General features: G+C 47.3%; 1 protein-coding gene across 1 annotated transcript in view; it reads right to left on the bottom strand.

Moving 5' to 3' along the window:
• The window catches only part of FAM171A1 (family with sequence similarity 171 member A1), a 151,345-nt gene extending 136,614 nt beyond the window's left edge, over positions 1–14,731 (bottom strand). The window contains exon 1 of the mRNA XM_047754726.1: positions 14,517–14,731. Coding sequence (XP_047610682.1) covers positions 14,517–14,613 — 97 coding nt within the window. The 5' untranslated portion in view covers positions 14,614–14,731. The remainder of the gene's footprint in view (positions 1–14,516) is intronic.
• Between the last annotated feature and the right edge of the window lie 245 nt (positions 14,732–14,976).

The following is a 14,976-nucleotide window of genomic DNA, read 5'->3' as shown; positions in this document are numbered from 1 at the left end:
CTGACCAATCCTATCTCATGCACACCAGAGCAAGAAAATGTTCTAAGTTCGGAATATATCCTCTCCTTTGATAAAATCTCTATTTTCATATAAGCAACAGAAAGGCTCTTCATGCCACTAAAGCTGCTTGTCTGGGTAAAAGTCCAAAGAAGCCAGACAATGGACTTGGGGAAAGGATGTCCACTAAGAGGTCAACCGTACATGCAGCAGGGAAACTGTACCCAGGTGTCACTGTTCTTTGCATGCACACAGCTTCTAAAAGAAACAGGCAGGAGGTCCCTACCCCCCCCCCCCCCCCGCCTGTGGGTCCATGATCCGGCTTGTCTCTGAGGAGGTGCCGATTCAGTTCCCAGCCCAGCGCAGGGGTTAAGGATCCTGCATTGCCAGAGCTGTGGTACAGGTCACAGCTACGGCTCAAATGGGATCCCTGGCCCTGGGAACGTCCACATGCTGTGGGGGCGGTTGAAAAAGAAAAAAAAAAAAATTAGGAGGCAGCTCAGAAATAGAGTAAAAGTTAGGAAAAGGGCGCATAATGGAAGAAATAGGACTGTGAAAAGAGATTGACTCAAACACCCGCTTCATCCCCATCCCTGACCTGGATCTCTGGAACAGCTTGGTTCGTGAAATATGCATGTGGACCTACCCATGCGTCTGAAATGCCAAATGTCTGTTTCTATGGCTTAATGGCACAAGCAGAGGAGATAAGGGAACAATTTTATCCAGTCTCAATTTCCAAATGATAGACCAGCCTTCAGGGGAGTGTTTTAAACCTCAAGGAATTTCACTTTTTACCCTAATTCATCTCTTGGGATGCTCAGCTCTGAGTCAAAATGTCCGACTTCGGTGAATAGACATGTTTAACATTTTATTATTGTCTCAACTTTTAAAAAGACGATTCGAATACTTGGAGGAACTGAATCAATACACTCGTGACTCAAAAGGGTTAATGAACTCTCCCCGGTAACTTCCAGAAGCTGCTCCGTCATTAAGAGGTCCTGCACTTGTTGGCCTGCATCGACCCTTGCACCTTCCAACTGACATACGTGTTTAGATTTCTCTTCAAAAGGAGAGCAGGCATTGAAACAGCCCTAGGTCGCCTCTGACTCTGCACTGGCAGGATGCAAATAGTCAACTATGGAAGTTGTTTTCCTTTGCTCTCCTATTCCTTCTTCACCCTGACACCCACACACACACCCACACACCCACCCACCCACCCACCCACACACACACACCCATGGCCTATATGGTTCATATGTGATAAAGTGTTTCTATACAATCAGATGAGGAGGTAATCTGGTCATGTGATAGACTTTACTAAAACGTCAAGAAAAATAAAAGTATGCATTAAAATACTGTTGTGGAATGGGATGGAGTGGGAGTTCGGGGTTAGCAGATGCAAACTATTACAATTAGAATAATTGTAATGAGGTCCTGCTGCATAGCAGTGAGGTCCTGCTGCAGAGCACAGGGAACTATACCCAACCTCTTGGCATAGACCATAAGGGAAGATAATATGAGGCAAAGAACGTACCTAAGTGTATGATTGGGTCCCTTAGCTGTACGGAAGAAACTGACACAACACTGTAAATCAACTATACTGCAATAATTTTTTTTTTTTGTCTTTTGTCTTTGTTGTTGTTGCTATTTCTTGGGCCGCTCCCGCGGCATATGGACGTTCCCAGGCTAGGGGTCGAATCGGAGCTGCAGCCACCGGCCTACGCCAGAGCCACAGCAACGCGGGATCCGAGCCGCGTCTGCAACCTACACCACAGCTCACAGCAACGCCGGATCCTTAACCCACTGAGCAAGGGCAGGGACCGAACCCGCAACCTCATGGTTCCTAGTCGGATTCGTTAACCACTGCGCCACGATGGGAACTCCTGTAATAAAAATTTTAAAAATACTGTTGGGAAACCTTACTTTTGATTTCTAAAAGTACTCCAACACTCTAAAAACTAAAGCCATTTCAGCTGGAAAATGAAATGTATGTACCATACTGTCTCTGTGTTTAACATATATAAATCTGCTCACCAAAATGGCTAAAGTTAAAAACTACCAGTACCAAATGTGGGTGACAATGTGGAGCAACAGACATTCTCACTCTTTTTTTTTTTTTTGGTGGGAGTACAGAAAGAGACAACCAATTTGGAAAAAGGCCTAGCAGTTCCTCATGAGAGTAAACACTCACCTGCCCTATAACCCAGCTACTCTGCTATGAGGTATTTTCTCAAGAGCAAGAGAAACACAACTGGATTAAAATGTTCACAGCAAGTCTATTTACAACAGCAAACCAGAAACAAAGTGTATTGTTTATCAAAAGGAGAACAGATAGATACACTGTAGACTCTTGCGTGGAATACTATTCAGCCACACACCTAAGTAATTCAGCATACAAGCAACAAGTGGGTGGATCTCACAGAATCTTAGGGTGAGCAAAAGAAGCCAGGCAGGGTACCTGCTGTATGATTCCATTTAAGGGAAGTTCTAGAACAGTCAAGAAAGTAATCTATGGTGGAAAAAAATCAGAATAGTAGTTTCCCCAAAGGGGTAGGGGTAGGGATTTACTGAGAGAGGCACAAGGAAACTTTCTAGAAAGATATTCCAACTCATAATAGGATTTGGGGTTGCACAGGTAGATGCATATGTCAACACTTCAGATTTGGGTATTTCCTCATGCCTACATTTTCCTATGAGAAAGAAATCAAACAAATTTTGAACACAAATTAATGATATGATGCTGCAGTATTTCGAAGAGAGGGCATTCAAATCTGACACCTTAAAATTCATTGAAAAATAAGATGGATTAGTGGATGGATGAGAAGGATGAATGAATTGATGGATAAGTAATATAGCAAGTGCAGAAAATGTTACTTATAAAAGCTAAGTGGTGAGCTTGGGGAAGTCAATGTAAAATTCATTTTTTTGTGTGTTTCTGTTTTCTTTTTAGGGCCACACATGTGGCATATGGAAGTTCCCAGGCCAGGGGCTGAACTGGAGCTGCAGCCACAGGCCTGCACCAGAGCCACAGCAACGCCAAATCCAAGCCATATCTGCAACCTATGCCACAGTTTGTGGCAACGCCAGATCCTTAACCCAATGAGCAAGGCCAGGGATTGAATCCACATTCTCAGGGACACCATGTCGTGTTCTTAACCTGCTGAGCCACAACGGGAACTCCCATTTAAAAAAAAATTTTTTTTCTTTTTATTATTTATTTAGTTAGGCCTTTCCGGCAGCATGCAAAAGTTCCCAGGAAAGGCATCGAACCTGCACCACAGCAGTGACCTGAGCCACAGCACCAACAAGATTGGATCGTTTAATTGCTAGGCAACTCCCTCTTTCAATTTTATAATGGCCATCTTCATAAAGTAAGTTGGAAAAATATATTACAGTCAATGGCATCACTGAATTTATTTTCAGGATCACTGTATAAGCCAAGAGGAATAAAGAAGCTTTTTTTTTTTTTTTTTTTTAAGAGTGAACAAGATTAAACTTTTGCAGGTAAATTCATATACCAAATAAATACTGCATTTCACACCTACTTTGGCATGAATAAAGGCCCCACCTGATACTTACATCTTTACCATCCAAACACACCTGCAGGGCTATTTTGCAGACAATCACATCTTTCTCCACCCCTACTCTCCAACTGCTGAGTTCTAACAAGTTTCTCTTGTTATGTAAACAGTTGGCCAAATACTAATGGGCTCTGAACACAAGCCAGAAGATTCCCCCAAGCCCAGTAGAGTGGAACCCCAAATCCCACCCTGCTGGATTGGACCTCCCTCAGGAGCACGGGAGAGTTACTGCTGAGGGCTTCTACACATCTGCATGCCACACACCACCAAGCTAGGAGACGCGCTTAGGAGATGCTTGGAAGTAACTGCTCAGGGTGTGTTTCCAGGGCTCAGAAGCCAACAGGGACCACACAGCAGACATTTTTTGTCTTTCTTCATAAAAACAAACAGGCCCATTCAGAGCCCCCCCCCTTCTTGTTTTTGGTCACACCTGAGGCATATGGAAGTTCCTGGGCCAGGGATCGAATCTGAGCCACAGTTGGGACTTGCGATGGCAACACTGTATCCTTGACCCAGTGCCCCACAGCAGGAATTCCAGAGCCCCCTTATTTATACTGGTAAAATGCCATGAGGATCAAAACTGTGTGAAATTCTAATTTAAACCTCCAAGTCATAAAGCAGCCCAGCGTGAGTGTGAAGGCCAGGCTGTCGCATGGTGGACTCTGTCACTTACTGTGCGACTCTGGGCAAATGGTTTAACTTCTTTGTGCCTCGCATTCCTCTTCTATAAAATGAGACTGATATTTACAGCTTGCGGGCAGATGTGCAGATTAAATTAAGATCATCTATCAAGGTGCTCAGCATCACGCCCGGCAGGTAATCAGCATCCAGTACCTGTTAGCTAATCACCCTGATTACCTTTTCATGTCTGAGTGAGGCTGACAGTGCCTGTCACTATTACACTGATGGAACATGAAATATGAGAGAAATTGCAAATATCTACAAGAATTCAATAAACCACAGTTATCGAAAGAAACTTCTGGAGCTTTCATTGTGGCTCAACAGATTAAGAACTGATCTGGCATCCGTGAGGATGTGGCCCTATGGCCTTTGATCTCTGGCCTCACTCAGTGGGTTAAGGATCCAGCATCACAGTGAGCTGTGGTGTAGGTCGCAGGTGTGGCTCAGATCCTGCGCTGCTGTGGCTGTGGCTGTGGCTGTGGCTGTGGTGTAGGCTGGCAACTGCAGCTCTGATTCGACCCCTAGCCTAGGAACTTCCATATGCCGTGGGTGGGAAGGAGGGGAGGGAGGGAGGAAGAAACGTCACTTCTAGGTTCTCAGGGTCAAAAGACCAAAACTCAGGACTGCTTTAAATACAGAATCTGCATCACTTATATCTGGAATCTAATATATAGCGAAACTTTCCACAGAAAAGAAACTCATGGACTTGGAGAACAGACTTGTGGTTGCCAAGGGAGGGAGGGAGTAGGATGGACTGGGAGTCTGGGGTTAATAGATGCAAGCTATTGCGATTGGAATGGATAAGCAATGAGGTTCTGCTATAGCACAGGGCACTATACCTGGTCACTTATGATGGAGCATGATGAAGAATAATGTGAGAAAAAAAATGCATGGATATGCGTGTGACTGGGTCACTTTGCTATATAGCAGAAACTGACAGAACACTGTAAACCAACTAAATGGAAAAAATTAAAATAATTTAAGAAATAATAAATAACATGGGGGGTGTTTCAGAATGGGGGCATTCTGAAAATAAATAAATACAGAATCCAATATTGCATAAGCTGCTTTAGGTTTTCCTCGAATGTGCCTCCAGGTTTGAGAGTTTTGTCCACAGGGATTAGAGCTGTAAAGTCTCAGGGCAGGAAGGGACAGAGAAGTCCAAGACCCCCTGGGAGACTCTGGGAGAGAAGGCCCGAAGGCACTTCTCCCCCACCCTCTCGACATCACCAAAGGCGGGGAAATCTGCCGTCCCCCCCACAGATAGAGGGACCCAACTTCACACCAGGGCTGCAGCAGGCAGGGGGACACCCCCAAGATGTCCCCGCCCTCCCCCTGGAATCTGCAAATACATCACAGGGAATGGCAAACAAGAACCGCAGAGGTAATAAAAGCTACGGGCAGGTGGACTGTGCTGGGGCATCTGCTCCACTCACATGAGCCCTTAGGGGCTGAGAACTTTCAGGTTGTGCTCAGAGAGACTCGGCAGAAAGAGAAATCAGAGAGACGTGACGTGGGAGGGCATGTAGAGGACTTCGTGTGCTACTGCTGGTTTGGCCGTGGCAGGGGCAAGGTGACAAAAAACACCTTGGCGGCCCTAAGAAGTAGAGAGAGCCTCACGGGTGACAACCAGCAAAGTTACAGGGACCTCAGGTTTTGATCTGCAAGGAACTGAATTCGGAAGACAACCTGAAAGAGTCTGGAAGTGAATGAGACCTCCTCACTCAGTGGGATTAGGACCCAGCGTGAACTGTGGTGTACGTTGCAGATGTGGCTCAGATCTGGCGTGGCTGTGGCTGTGGCTGTGGCTGGCAGCTGTGGCTCCAGTTCAACCCCTAGTCAGGGAACTTCCATATGTCACAGGTGCGGCCCAAAAAGAAAAGAAAAAAAAAAAGACTGTTACTGATCTGTCTCACTTTATGGATTGAGGACAGCTTTCATCACAGCGTTTACGTCTTCAGTTCAGCTCTGTCAAAATTACATGAAAAATCTTCCCTTCAATATGCATTCAGATTCTGAGCTCAAAACAGTAAGTCTGAGCAAATGAAATGGCCCCTGGACTTGGACATGGCTATCTCTTTTCATGAAACTCATGCTTCTCTATCCCTGGGGGGTACAGCTTAAAACAGAACAGACAACAAACTAATCCTTTATACACTCAGTACTCACTTCCGAGTTAACCTCTCCCCAGCCAGCTTTTCTGACGCATCTGCAACTTCCCACAGTCCCCAAAGATCTTGCCAGTTCTCCTATCTGAGTGTGTTTATTTACTTTATATAAAATTCAGGGTTCAAACTGATTGAATATACTGAATCTATATTTGATCATCTTCTCTCCCCAATTTAAGGACTATGAGTTCTACCTCATTTTTTTCTGCAAGTCTTCAGAGCTACAGCTGATACAGCACCGATGTCGTCTAGTCGGCGCTATTCCTGCTTAAATATTTCATCGGCAAGAGGATGTCTCTGACCCGGTGATTTAGGAGGACTAAGCGATGTTCTGGGTGCTTATGCTCTCTGAAATACAACTTCCTGCAGCCTACTTTGGACTGATCTTTGAAATATCTAGAAATAAACATCAGAGATGATTTAAAGCTGGATTTTAGTCATGCAAGTGCTTTGTTTGTCTTTTTAAGGTCGCAGGCTAGAGGTCTAATCAGAGCTACGGCTGCTGGCCTACACCAGAGCCACAGCAATGATCCGAGCCATGTCTGCAACCTACACCACACCTCACGGTAATGTCGGATCCTTAACCCACTGAGCGAGGCCAGGGATCGAACCTGCAACCTCGTGGTTCCCAGTCAGATTTGTTTCCATTGTGCCACAACGGGAACTCCCGTGCAAGTGTTAATGGATTTCATCTTACTCTAGAGACGCCTGCCTAATTACATTCAAGTACCACGGTGATGCTCTTCTTCATGTATTTTTCCACTTATTCTCCAAGTGGAAGATTATTTAGGAGAAGGTAAGCCCCCCTAAATAATCGAGCTTACCCCAAACTATACTGTCCCCGCCACATCCCTTTTTTGGTCTTGGTGTTTAGCACAGTGTCTTCAAACGGCAGATGCTCGACATTTCGGATTTTAAGAACCAAAAAGAGCACTGCTGTGGGTGAAGGGAAGGGAGGATGTACTGCCAGCATCCTCGGTGCATGGAATGTTCCAGCGGGAGGAGGTGATGGAACCCGGTAAAGAGCAGGAGACACGGTGGGACAGGCAAGGGAGGGAAGGCCGGACGTCATAATTTAGATGCCAAACTTCGGACAATGGGAAAAAGGTAAGCGTTTTTCTGCAGGAGAGAGATACGAACAAAACAGTGTTTGAAGAGAGAAAACACCACATGGAGAGAGTCTGGGTTGAACGAACAGATTTAAACAGAGAGAGAAAAAGAGCCTGCTTTCCACAAGTAACTGTGAGAGCAGAGGGAGGTGGGGGAGGGAAAATGAAGAGAGACGAATGAATGATTGTTGTTGGTGGTTGATTTTCTTTTCTTTCTTTTTCTTTTTCTTTTTTTTTTTTTTTTGACTTTTGGCAGCCTGGCAGTATATGGAGCTCCCGGGCCAGGGATCAGATCCGAGCCAAGGTTGTGACCTACGCCGCAGCTGCAGGTGCCGGCTAGGGATCAAACCTGCATCCCAGCGATAGAGAGATACCACCAATCCCCATGCATCACAAAAGGAAGTCCACTGAATGTTTCTGAGATGGGAGGGAAAGGCAAGAATGACACCTTAACACAAGGCAAGGTCTTTGGCTTTCAAACACCGAGTTATTCTCTCCCTTTCTCCAATGTTTATTGACCTTTAGGCCGAAGCCCTGACATTGAGAAGGTTCCAGCCTCTGTCCATTCTGGAGTCCGTTCCTAGGAGGAGATGCTTCATTCTCCTCCCAGCCCGTGTGGTCTGAACCCCACCTGGCTCTCCCTGACAGCCAGTGACCCCTGCAGCGACTGCTCTGGGTCAACCCCAAGGCCACATGGCTCTCCTCTCTGGGCTACACCGAACTTGAGTCTTTTGCTCCCAGTGAGATAGGAATAGCAGGAGACCAAGTGGTCTCCGTCCTCCTGTATTCTGCAATCAGGGCAGTGTCAAGAACTAGCAAGGTGTTTCCACGCTGCTCTGTCCTCCACCTGCAAGGGGGGCATCTTTAACTGTTCCTAGGGTGGGGGCCACAGAGCTAATGGGGCTCACCTGCTTGGGAGAGGCAGAAAAATATCACTGGAATATGCTTAGCCAACAACTGGGAGGTCATTTCAAGTTGGGGGGGGGGGTCCCCTACAGTTCTAATATATGAAGGCATGGATAGGCGGCCTCAGGGAGCTTCAAATGTAACTTTTTTTTTAACCTCATTTAGTTACTAATAGGTATGTGTCAACAAAGATGAGAGCCTAGTTGAAAAGGAAGCCAGATTATACAGGAGGCTGGTTGTCTCCCCACAGGTGTGAATGATCCCAACTCTAGAAGGAACACAGCTAATGAGATGCACCTTGCTTACAAATAAAAGGTCACAGCCCACAGGGCTCCTCTGGGGGAAAAAAATAAGTTATTTTGGTGGTGGCAGGGGGAGGTCCTTAAGGCTTTCCCCAAGGATCCCCAACCTAGCTCTAATTTGGCAGAATTTTGTTAAACAGATGCAAAAACGTCCATGCACCTCTGCACATGTTATCTTCAGCAGCTTAGTCCCCAGAAGTGGTCCACGCAGTCCCATGACCCTGGCTGTATGGGTGATATCCTGTCTCATTCCTGGGTGTTAGTGTCTATAAAAGTTTCCTACTGCAACCAGAGCGAAACTCCACATCTCAGGGGCTTAAAACAACAGGAATTTACTATCTCATAGTTCTGGAGGGTCAGAAGCCTGAAATCAGCATCACTGAGCTAAAGGGAAGATGTCGGCAAGGTAGCATTCCTTCTGGAAGCCCTAGGGGAGAATCCATGTCCTCGCCTTTTCCAGCTTCTGGGGGCCTCCCGCAGTCCTTGGCACGTGGCCTTTCCTTCATCTTCCCAGCTGTCAGCCAAGCATCTTCATCATCTGACTCTGACTTTCTGCTTCCATTGTCACATCTCCTTCTCCGACTCTGATCTTTCTCCCTCCCTCGTATGGGGATAATCCAGCATCATCTTTCCATCTGAAGATCCTCAACTTAATTAGCTCTGCAAAGTCCCTCTCGCCACGGAAAGTCCTAATGTATTCATGGGCTCCAGGCATCAGGACCGGGACATCTTTGGGGACGCTGACTACCTTCCACAGGGTCTGTGTGGCTAGAGAACCACATTCCCTGAGGTCCTCTCACTTCTTTCAGCCTGAGTTTCCTCATCTCTAGAACAGGAAGTATAAACTTGACCTCAAAGAGCCTTCTGACACTATGTATAAACACATCTACCTGGATCTAAAGAAATCTATAGAAAGGTGCTCCCTGTATGCACCCCTCCGATGGCCACCTGTACGGGTGAGCACGTACAGAAAGGACCCAGATTTGGAGTCCAGTTAATAGAGAGCTTGAGGTAAGCAGGACTGGAGGGGGAGGCTGCAAGTCGAGGAGTCTGAGGTAAACTGGACGGAGACGTCCAGAAGTTTGTTGGACAGAAAGAAGTAAAGGTAAGACACCAGGTCAAGGCAAGGGAGAGAAAGGTTGCAGTCGTCCATGTACCAGAGCTTAACTACTCGAGTCTCTAGGGATTTAACAGATTCTGCGAGGAGCAAATGAAAGAAAAAAACCCAGCAAGTGTTTGTGGACTCACTCTTATCCAAGGAAGAGGGGCTGGCACATCATTTCAAACAGAGGCTTGGTCAGAAGAAGGCGGACTATGTGGACTGAACTGTTAAAGGGCACTTGTAACTGTTGAAGAGAACCCTTTTGAAAGTGGTCAGTTGCTTCAAACGTTGCCTGTTGACAGGTTTGACTTTACAAATGTAGTGGTTCCCACTGCAGAATTTCTTGAACAACAATACTTCCTGTAATTAATTGGTCTGTTAAGGGTGCTGAAGCCTAATTTTAAAAATGCGTTTAAAACACATCACTTGTTTGTTTGCTGGAAATGAATCAGTGAGCCAGGACTGTGTTCTTTAAAGGTCTTGAAGTGACACTGAATCAAGATGTGGGGTGAAATCCAGTGAAGATGACTTGTTTACAAGATTTCTCTATAACTTGATCAAACTATAAAAGCATTATTGATTGACGTATATGTGTCATCACAGGACAAATTCTTCCAACCAGATTTTCAAAATATTTTATATCCAATTACTCCTTCAGTATACAGTATTGTACATGTCTGTTATCTGCCTGGCTTAGTTCCACGCATTTTTGTAAGTAGCATTTACTACAATTACCAAATCAATATTTATCAACAATAGTAAAGACAAACAATGAGATTTACAGAGATACCATTAATTTGTTCAAAATGAAGCCTTGATTAAAACTTAGCACTTTCATCTGCAAGCTATTAGACCTTAAATCCATGCAACGTTTTCTTTCTTCTGGTTAGATTTTTAAGCTAATAATAAGCTACAAGTTATAAAGTATTCTAGGACAGGTACAAAAAGGATACAAAAAGTAATTCATAAGGTTGTGGCTTCGATCCCTGGCCTCACTCAGTGGGTTAAGGATCTGATGTTGCCATGAGCTGTGGTGTAGGTCACAGACATGTCTCGGATCTGATGTTGCTGTGGCTGTGGTGTAGACTGGCAGCTGTAGCTCCGATTCAACCCCTAGCCTGGAAATCTCCATGTGCCATGAGTGCAACCCTGAAAAGCAAAAAAAAAAAAAAACTCATGAAGTCATTTCAAAGACGTGGCCAGAAATTCCCTAGCTATTGCTGCTGCTTCTATACAGAGCTCCCACACCTGGCCTGCAAGGAAGGCCAGAGGTCTTAGCAAGTTCAAGTCCTATAGTTTCCCAAGATGTGAGCCCATGAGTTTTATTGAGATGTTATGCTCTAAATATGCTGTCAGCATAAGTCATGCTTGTTGGATGACCCTCCTGATAGCTTACATCCCTTCATGATCTTTCAATTGACCAGGATGTTCTAATAACTGAAATGTGAACTGGCCAAGAATAGACCTCTCCGAGAGAAGAGAGGCTGCCAACCATTCATTAAGTTAAGACAGATTGTAACTCTTCTGAGATGAACAAAAAGTTAGCACATCATTGCAAAATACCTTCCTCTCAGACAATGGTACAATAGCAGTCTGAGGGAGAAACCCTTAACCTAGCCTTGACCTTTTTTTTTGGCACATAAAGAGGGCTGGGGTTCAAAAATACATCTCTGTAGAGCACATCTGCACAGCTTACTGTTCTGTAAGTAGCCCCCCTCATCCCCATCCAGCTGGCCTCTGTGCACAGTTGTGTAAGAGGTGGAGAAAGTCAGAATTAACAGATACTTCTTAGTAACCATCTCTATAAAATCCCCAGGAAAAAAATGAGATACGATAAAAATACTTTAGGGCAACTCAGATGAAAACAATAAAAACACACAATCCTGGGCTAGAGCTAGTTCAAATTCATGATCAGCAAAGCCAAGTGTCTGTGACAGCTAACTGTTGTCTCTAAAATTCCTTTGCTGATTCAAAGCAGCTACAGTACAAAGAGCCAAACTTTACATTTTATCTGGAATATATAAAGAGCAGAGTGATGCCAAGAAATTGTGCAGATGTTCATTTCCTCAGATGACATAACAAAGATTCATTTAATAAAGAAGGTGTCATTTAGCCCCAGGAATCTGGTTGCAATGGTCTAGTCTATGATTTGTGTGCCCAGGGTCTCTAGTTTTTCCTGAACTCCGCTGGTACATAACATCTACTTGAGCACAATGCATGGTCAAAGTATGGTTCAAGTAACAGTTTCGCCAATAGGAAGAAGGTACTGCTACAAATTAGTTTTCAGGGAAGGTAAACATTGAAGTTTTCTTCTTAAAACATGTGCAAGGTGCACCACAGTATATGTATTAGCTTTCTTCAACCCTTCACCTGAGCACCAAACTCTGCACAAAACCTTCTACTACCTACTATGGAAAATGCAAAGTGAAATCCGAGGCAGCATTTGTTTTCCTTGTGTATGTGATCTAGGAAAGCAGAGAAGATGTGAATTTTAAAACTATGTTACAAGTATCAAGACATTTGAAGTACCTGCAGTGAGGTGAAGGCAACCTTCTAATATGAGAAGAGCAACTGTCCTGTCCCTTAAAAATGGGACTGGTTCAAAATCCAGATGCCAAGTAGTGAGATCCTGAGCCTGGTACAGCTCCTGGCCTCGACTCTTTAATAATGTTATCCTATGCCATCAAGGAGGTAATCCTGGGGAAAAATATTCCAAGATACAAGACCTCGTGCTCCAATCATACTACACAGTAAGGTAGGTACTCCTAGCCATGGCGTAAAGATCTCACAGGTTGACCATTTCTCACCCACTGCATAGAATATTCCATTTTTGAGACTTCAGTTACCAAATACAATTTTTAGCAGCAAGATCTCTGCCAAATGTGGTCGTCAAACCTAAACCTAGTAGGATTTTTTTCATGACTTTTTTCAGTTGAGTTCGTGCCTTCCTGTATTTTATAAGTGCGTGAACTTAATGTTTCTATAGTCCTATTTCAAGTGCAAAACAAAAAATTCAACTTGATCTTTGGAATTAATGGCCTTGTTGAAACACAAATACCATATTCATTAAAATAGCTGATTCGAAGTGCAGTAGGGTATTAATGAAAGCGGCTACAATGCAACACTGATGATCTAATGTCCTAAACATTTATTTCCTACATGAAGAAACACAGGACTCTTTTTTGTACCTTTTTAAGCTCACCCTTTTGGAGCATACATGACTAAATTGATATGCATTTCAGAATGGTCCTAGTTCCACCACAGCTATAGAAAAAGCAATGCAGGAAAGAGACGCCAGCAAATGATAAGGCAAGAGATGAAGATAACCTTTCATTCAACCTGTAGATAACCAACTAAACCCAGCCGACTGTGGGGAGCCCCAACATCAGATGTGGAAATCCATCCAGGGTTCTCTGCTCCCTGGCACTCCTGGGCTCTGAATATTTGTCTTCAGGTAAAAGTGTGAGCAGGAAGAAAACAGAAAACGGGGTAAGGCAGGGTCCTAGCAAGAGGACGAAGCGTTCTCTCGAGCACCGAGCATCGTGTCTGCAGGGCAGACCTCACAGGACAGACGCCTTTCCTGGAGGAAAGGACACCCGCAAGGAGTCGGGGTGGGGGTCTCCACGGCTGCAGGGAAACCCTCCCGGGAGAGCAGAGAGGCCCAGCGAGTCCGGGCACTGGTGTCCTGGGTGGATGCCAAATGTTAATCTGCGGGGGCCTCCCTCACTCACCCTTTTGAAAAGCCAGGCAACAGAGCAGCCCTCCATCTAGAGCCCACAAATGCGTGCAAAGGAAGCTTTGGGGCTTCCCCCGCAATAAATTCTCATTTTAAAAACAAAAGACAGGCTCGTGGCCATTCTCAGAGGCGACCACATTCCTCCCTGGGCTGGAAAGCAGATTTGAAGAGGCCAAAGATTAGACAAAAGGCACGAGCTGGCGACATACAGCCCAGGAAATGATTTTCGTGTGTTTTAAATTGATTAGGGCCTCCCACTTCCAATTCTTTCTCCTCTTTCGGGGATGACTCCTGGGCCGCCGAGCAAATTCCCTTAAGGCCTGGAAAAGACTCCGGATAAGGAGGAGGAGGAGACCCCGAAACTTTCCCAAACTGCGGCCAGCTGGAGGCGGGCAGCGGCCGCAGACCTGGGGTCCCGGGGCGCAGGGGGCACCCCAGGGGCGGCGGCCACCTTCTCGGCCGCCGCAACAAAAGGGCCGAGCGCAGCCTCTGCAATCTGGCTTCGACGATCCGAGTCCTGGGAGGTGGCGGCGGGGGGAAGCGGGCGACGGCAACCCGGGGGCAGCCGCTCTCGCCCGGGCAAAGGAGATGAAGCCGCGTGTCTGCGTCGCGCATAAAGGACCTTCGGCTGCATCCAAACCAGCCACCCGAGGCGGCAACAGCTGATGCCACCTACACCACCAGCGGCCCACGGCCCCCCGGGAACATCCGCCCGGGGAATCTCGGCGTCCCCAGGCGGCGCCGCCCCCTCGGGAGCGCGGCGCTGGGGCCGCAGGCCCCGCGGCGGTGACTCGGGCTCGGACTCCGGCCACCACCGGCAGCGACACAATGCCGCCCGGCAGCCTCGCCGCCTCCGCCGCAGGCCCGCGGCCGACACAAAGCCTGCCGCCGCCGGCCCTCGCGCCTCCCGGGCCCGCCGCCGTCGCGCACCGACCTTGGGCTCCGGCGCCGGGCTCCCGCAGCGTCTTGGTCACCGCCTTCCACACGTTGCAGCCCAGCAGGCAGAGCAGGAGCGCCGTCGACCTGCTCATCTCCGCACCGCAGGGCCCCGGGCGGCGCGGGCTGGCCGACCACCGGCTCGGAGCGGCGCGTCAGCGGCGGCCGACCGCCGCGCCTCCCTCCATGTCGCCTGGCTCCGCGCGCGCCGGGCCCGCCGCCCGATTGGCCGCGCCCCCGCCCGGCGCGGCGCCGGGCCCCGCAGCCCACGGCCGCTCCCGCCTCCGCGCGCCCCGGTGGGTTTCCCCGAAGAGCCTCCGCCGCCGCCGCCGCCGCCTCCTTAACCCCTTCGTGCCCCCACCCCGCACCCCGCCCCGCCCGCCGCGACGCCCAGGCCCCGGGCCGTGGTGCCACCTGGCGGCCGCGCGCCCCGCCTGCCAGCGCAGCGACCCCCTCGG

This window comes from Phacochoerus africanus, chromosome 12 (genome assembly GCF_016906955.1).
Source record: "Phacochoerus africanus isolate WHEZ1 chromosome 12, ROS_Pafr_v1, whole genome shotgun sequence".
NCBI classification, from domain to species: Eukaryota; Metazoa; Chordata; class Mammalia; order Artiodactyla; family Suidae; genus Phacochoerus; species Phacochoerus africanus.
Note: the sequence above shows the minus strand (reverse complement) of the source record. Positions and strands in the feature narration are given on the sequence as shown.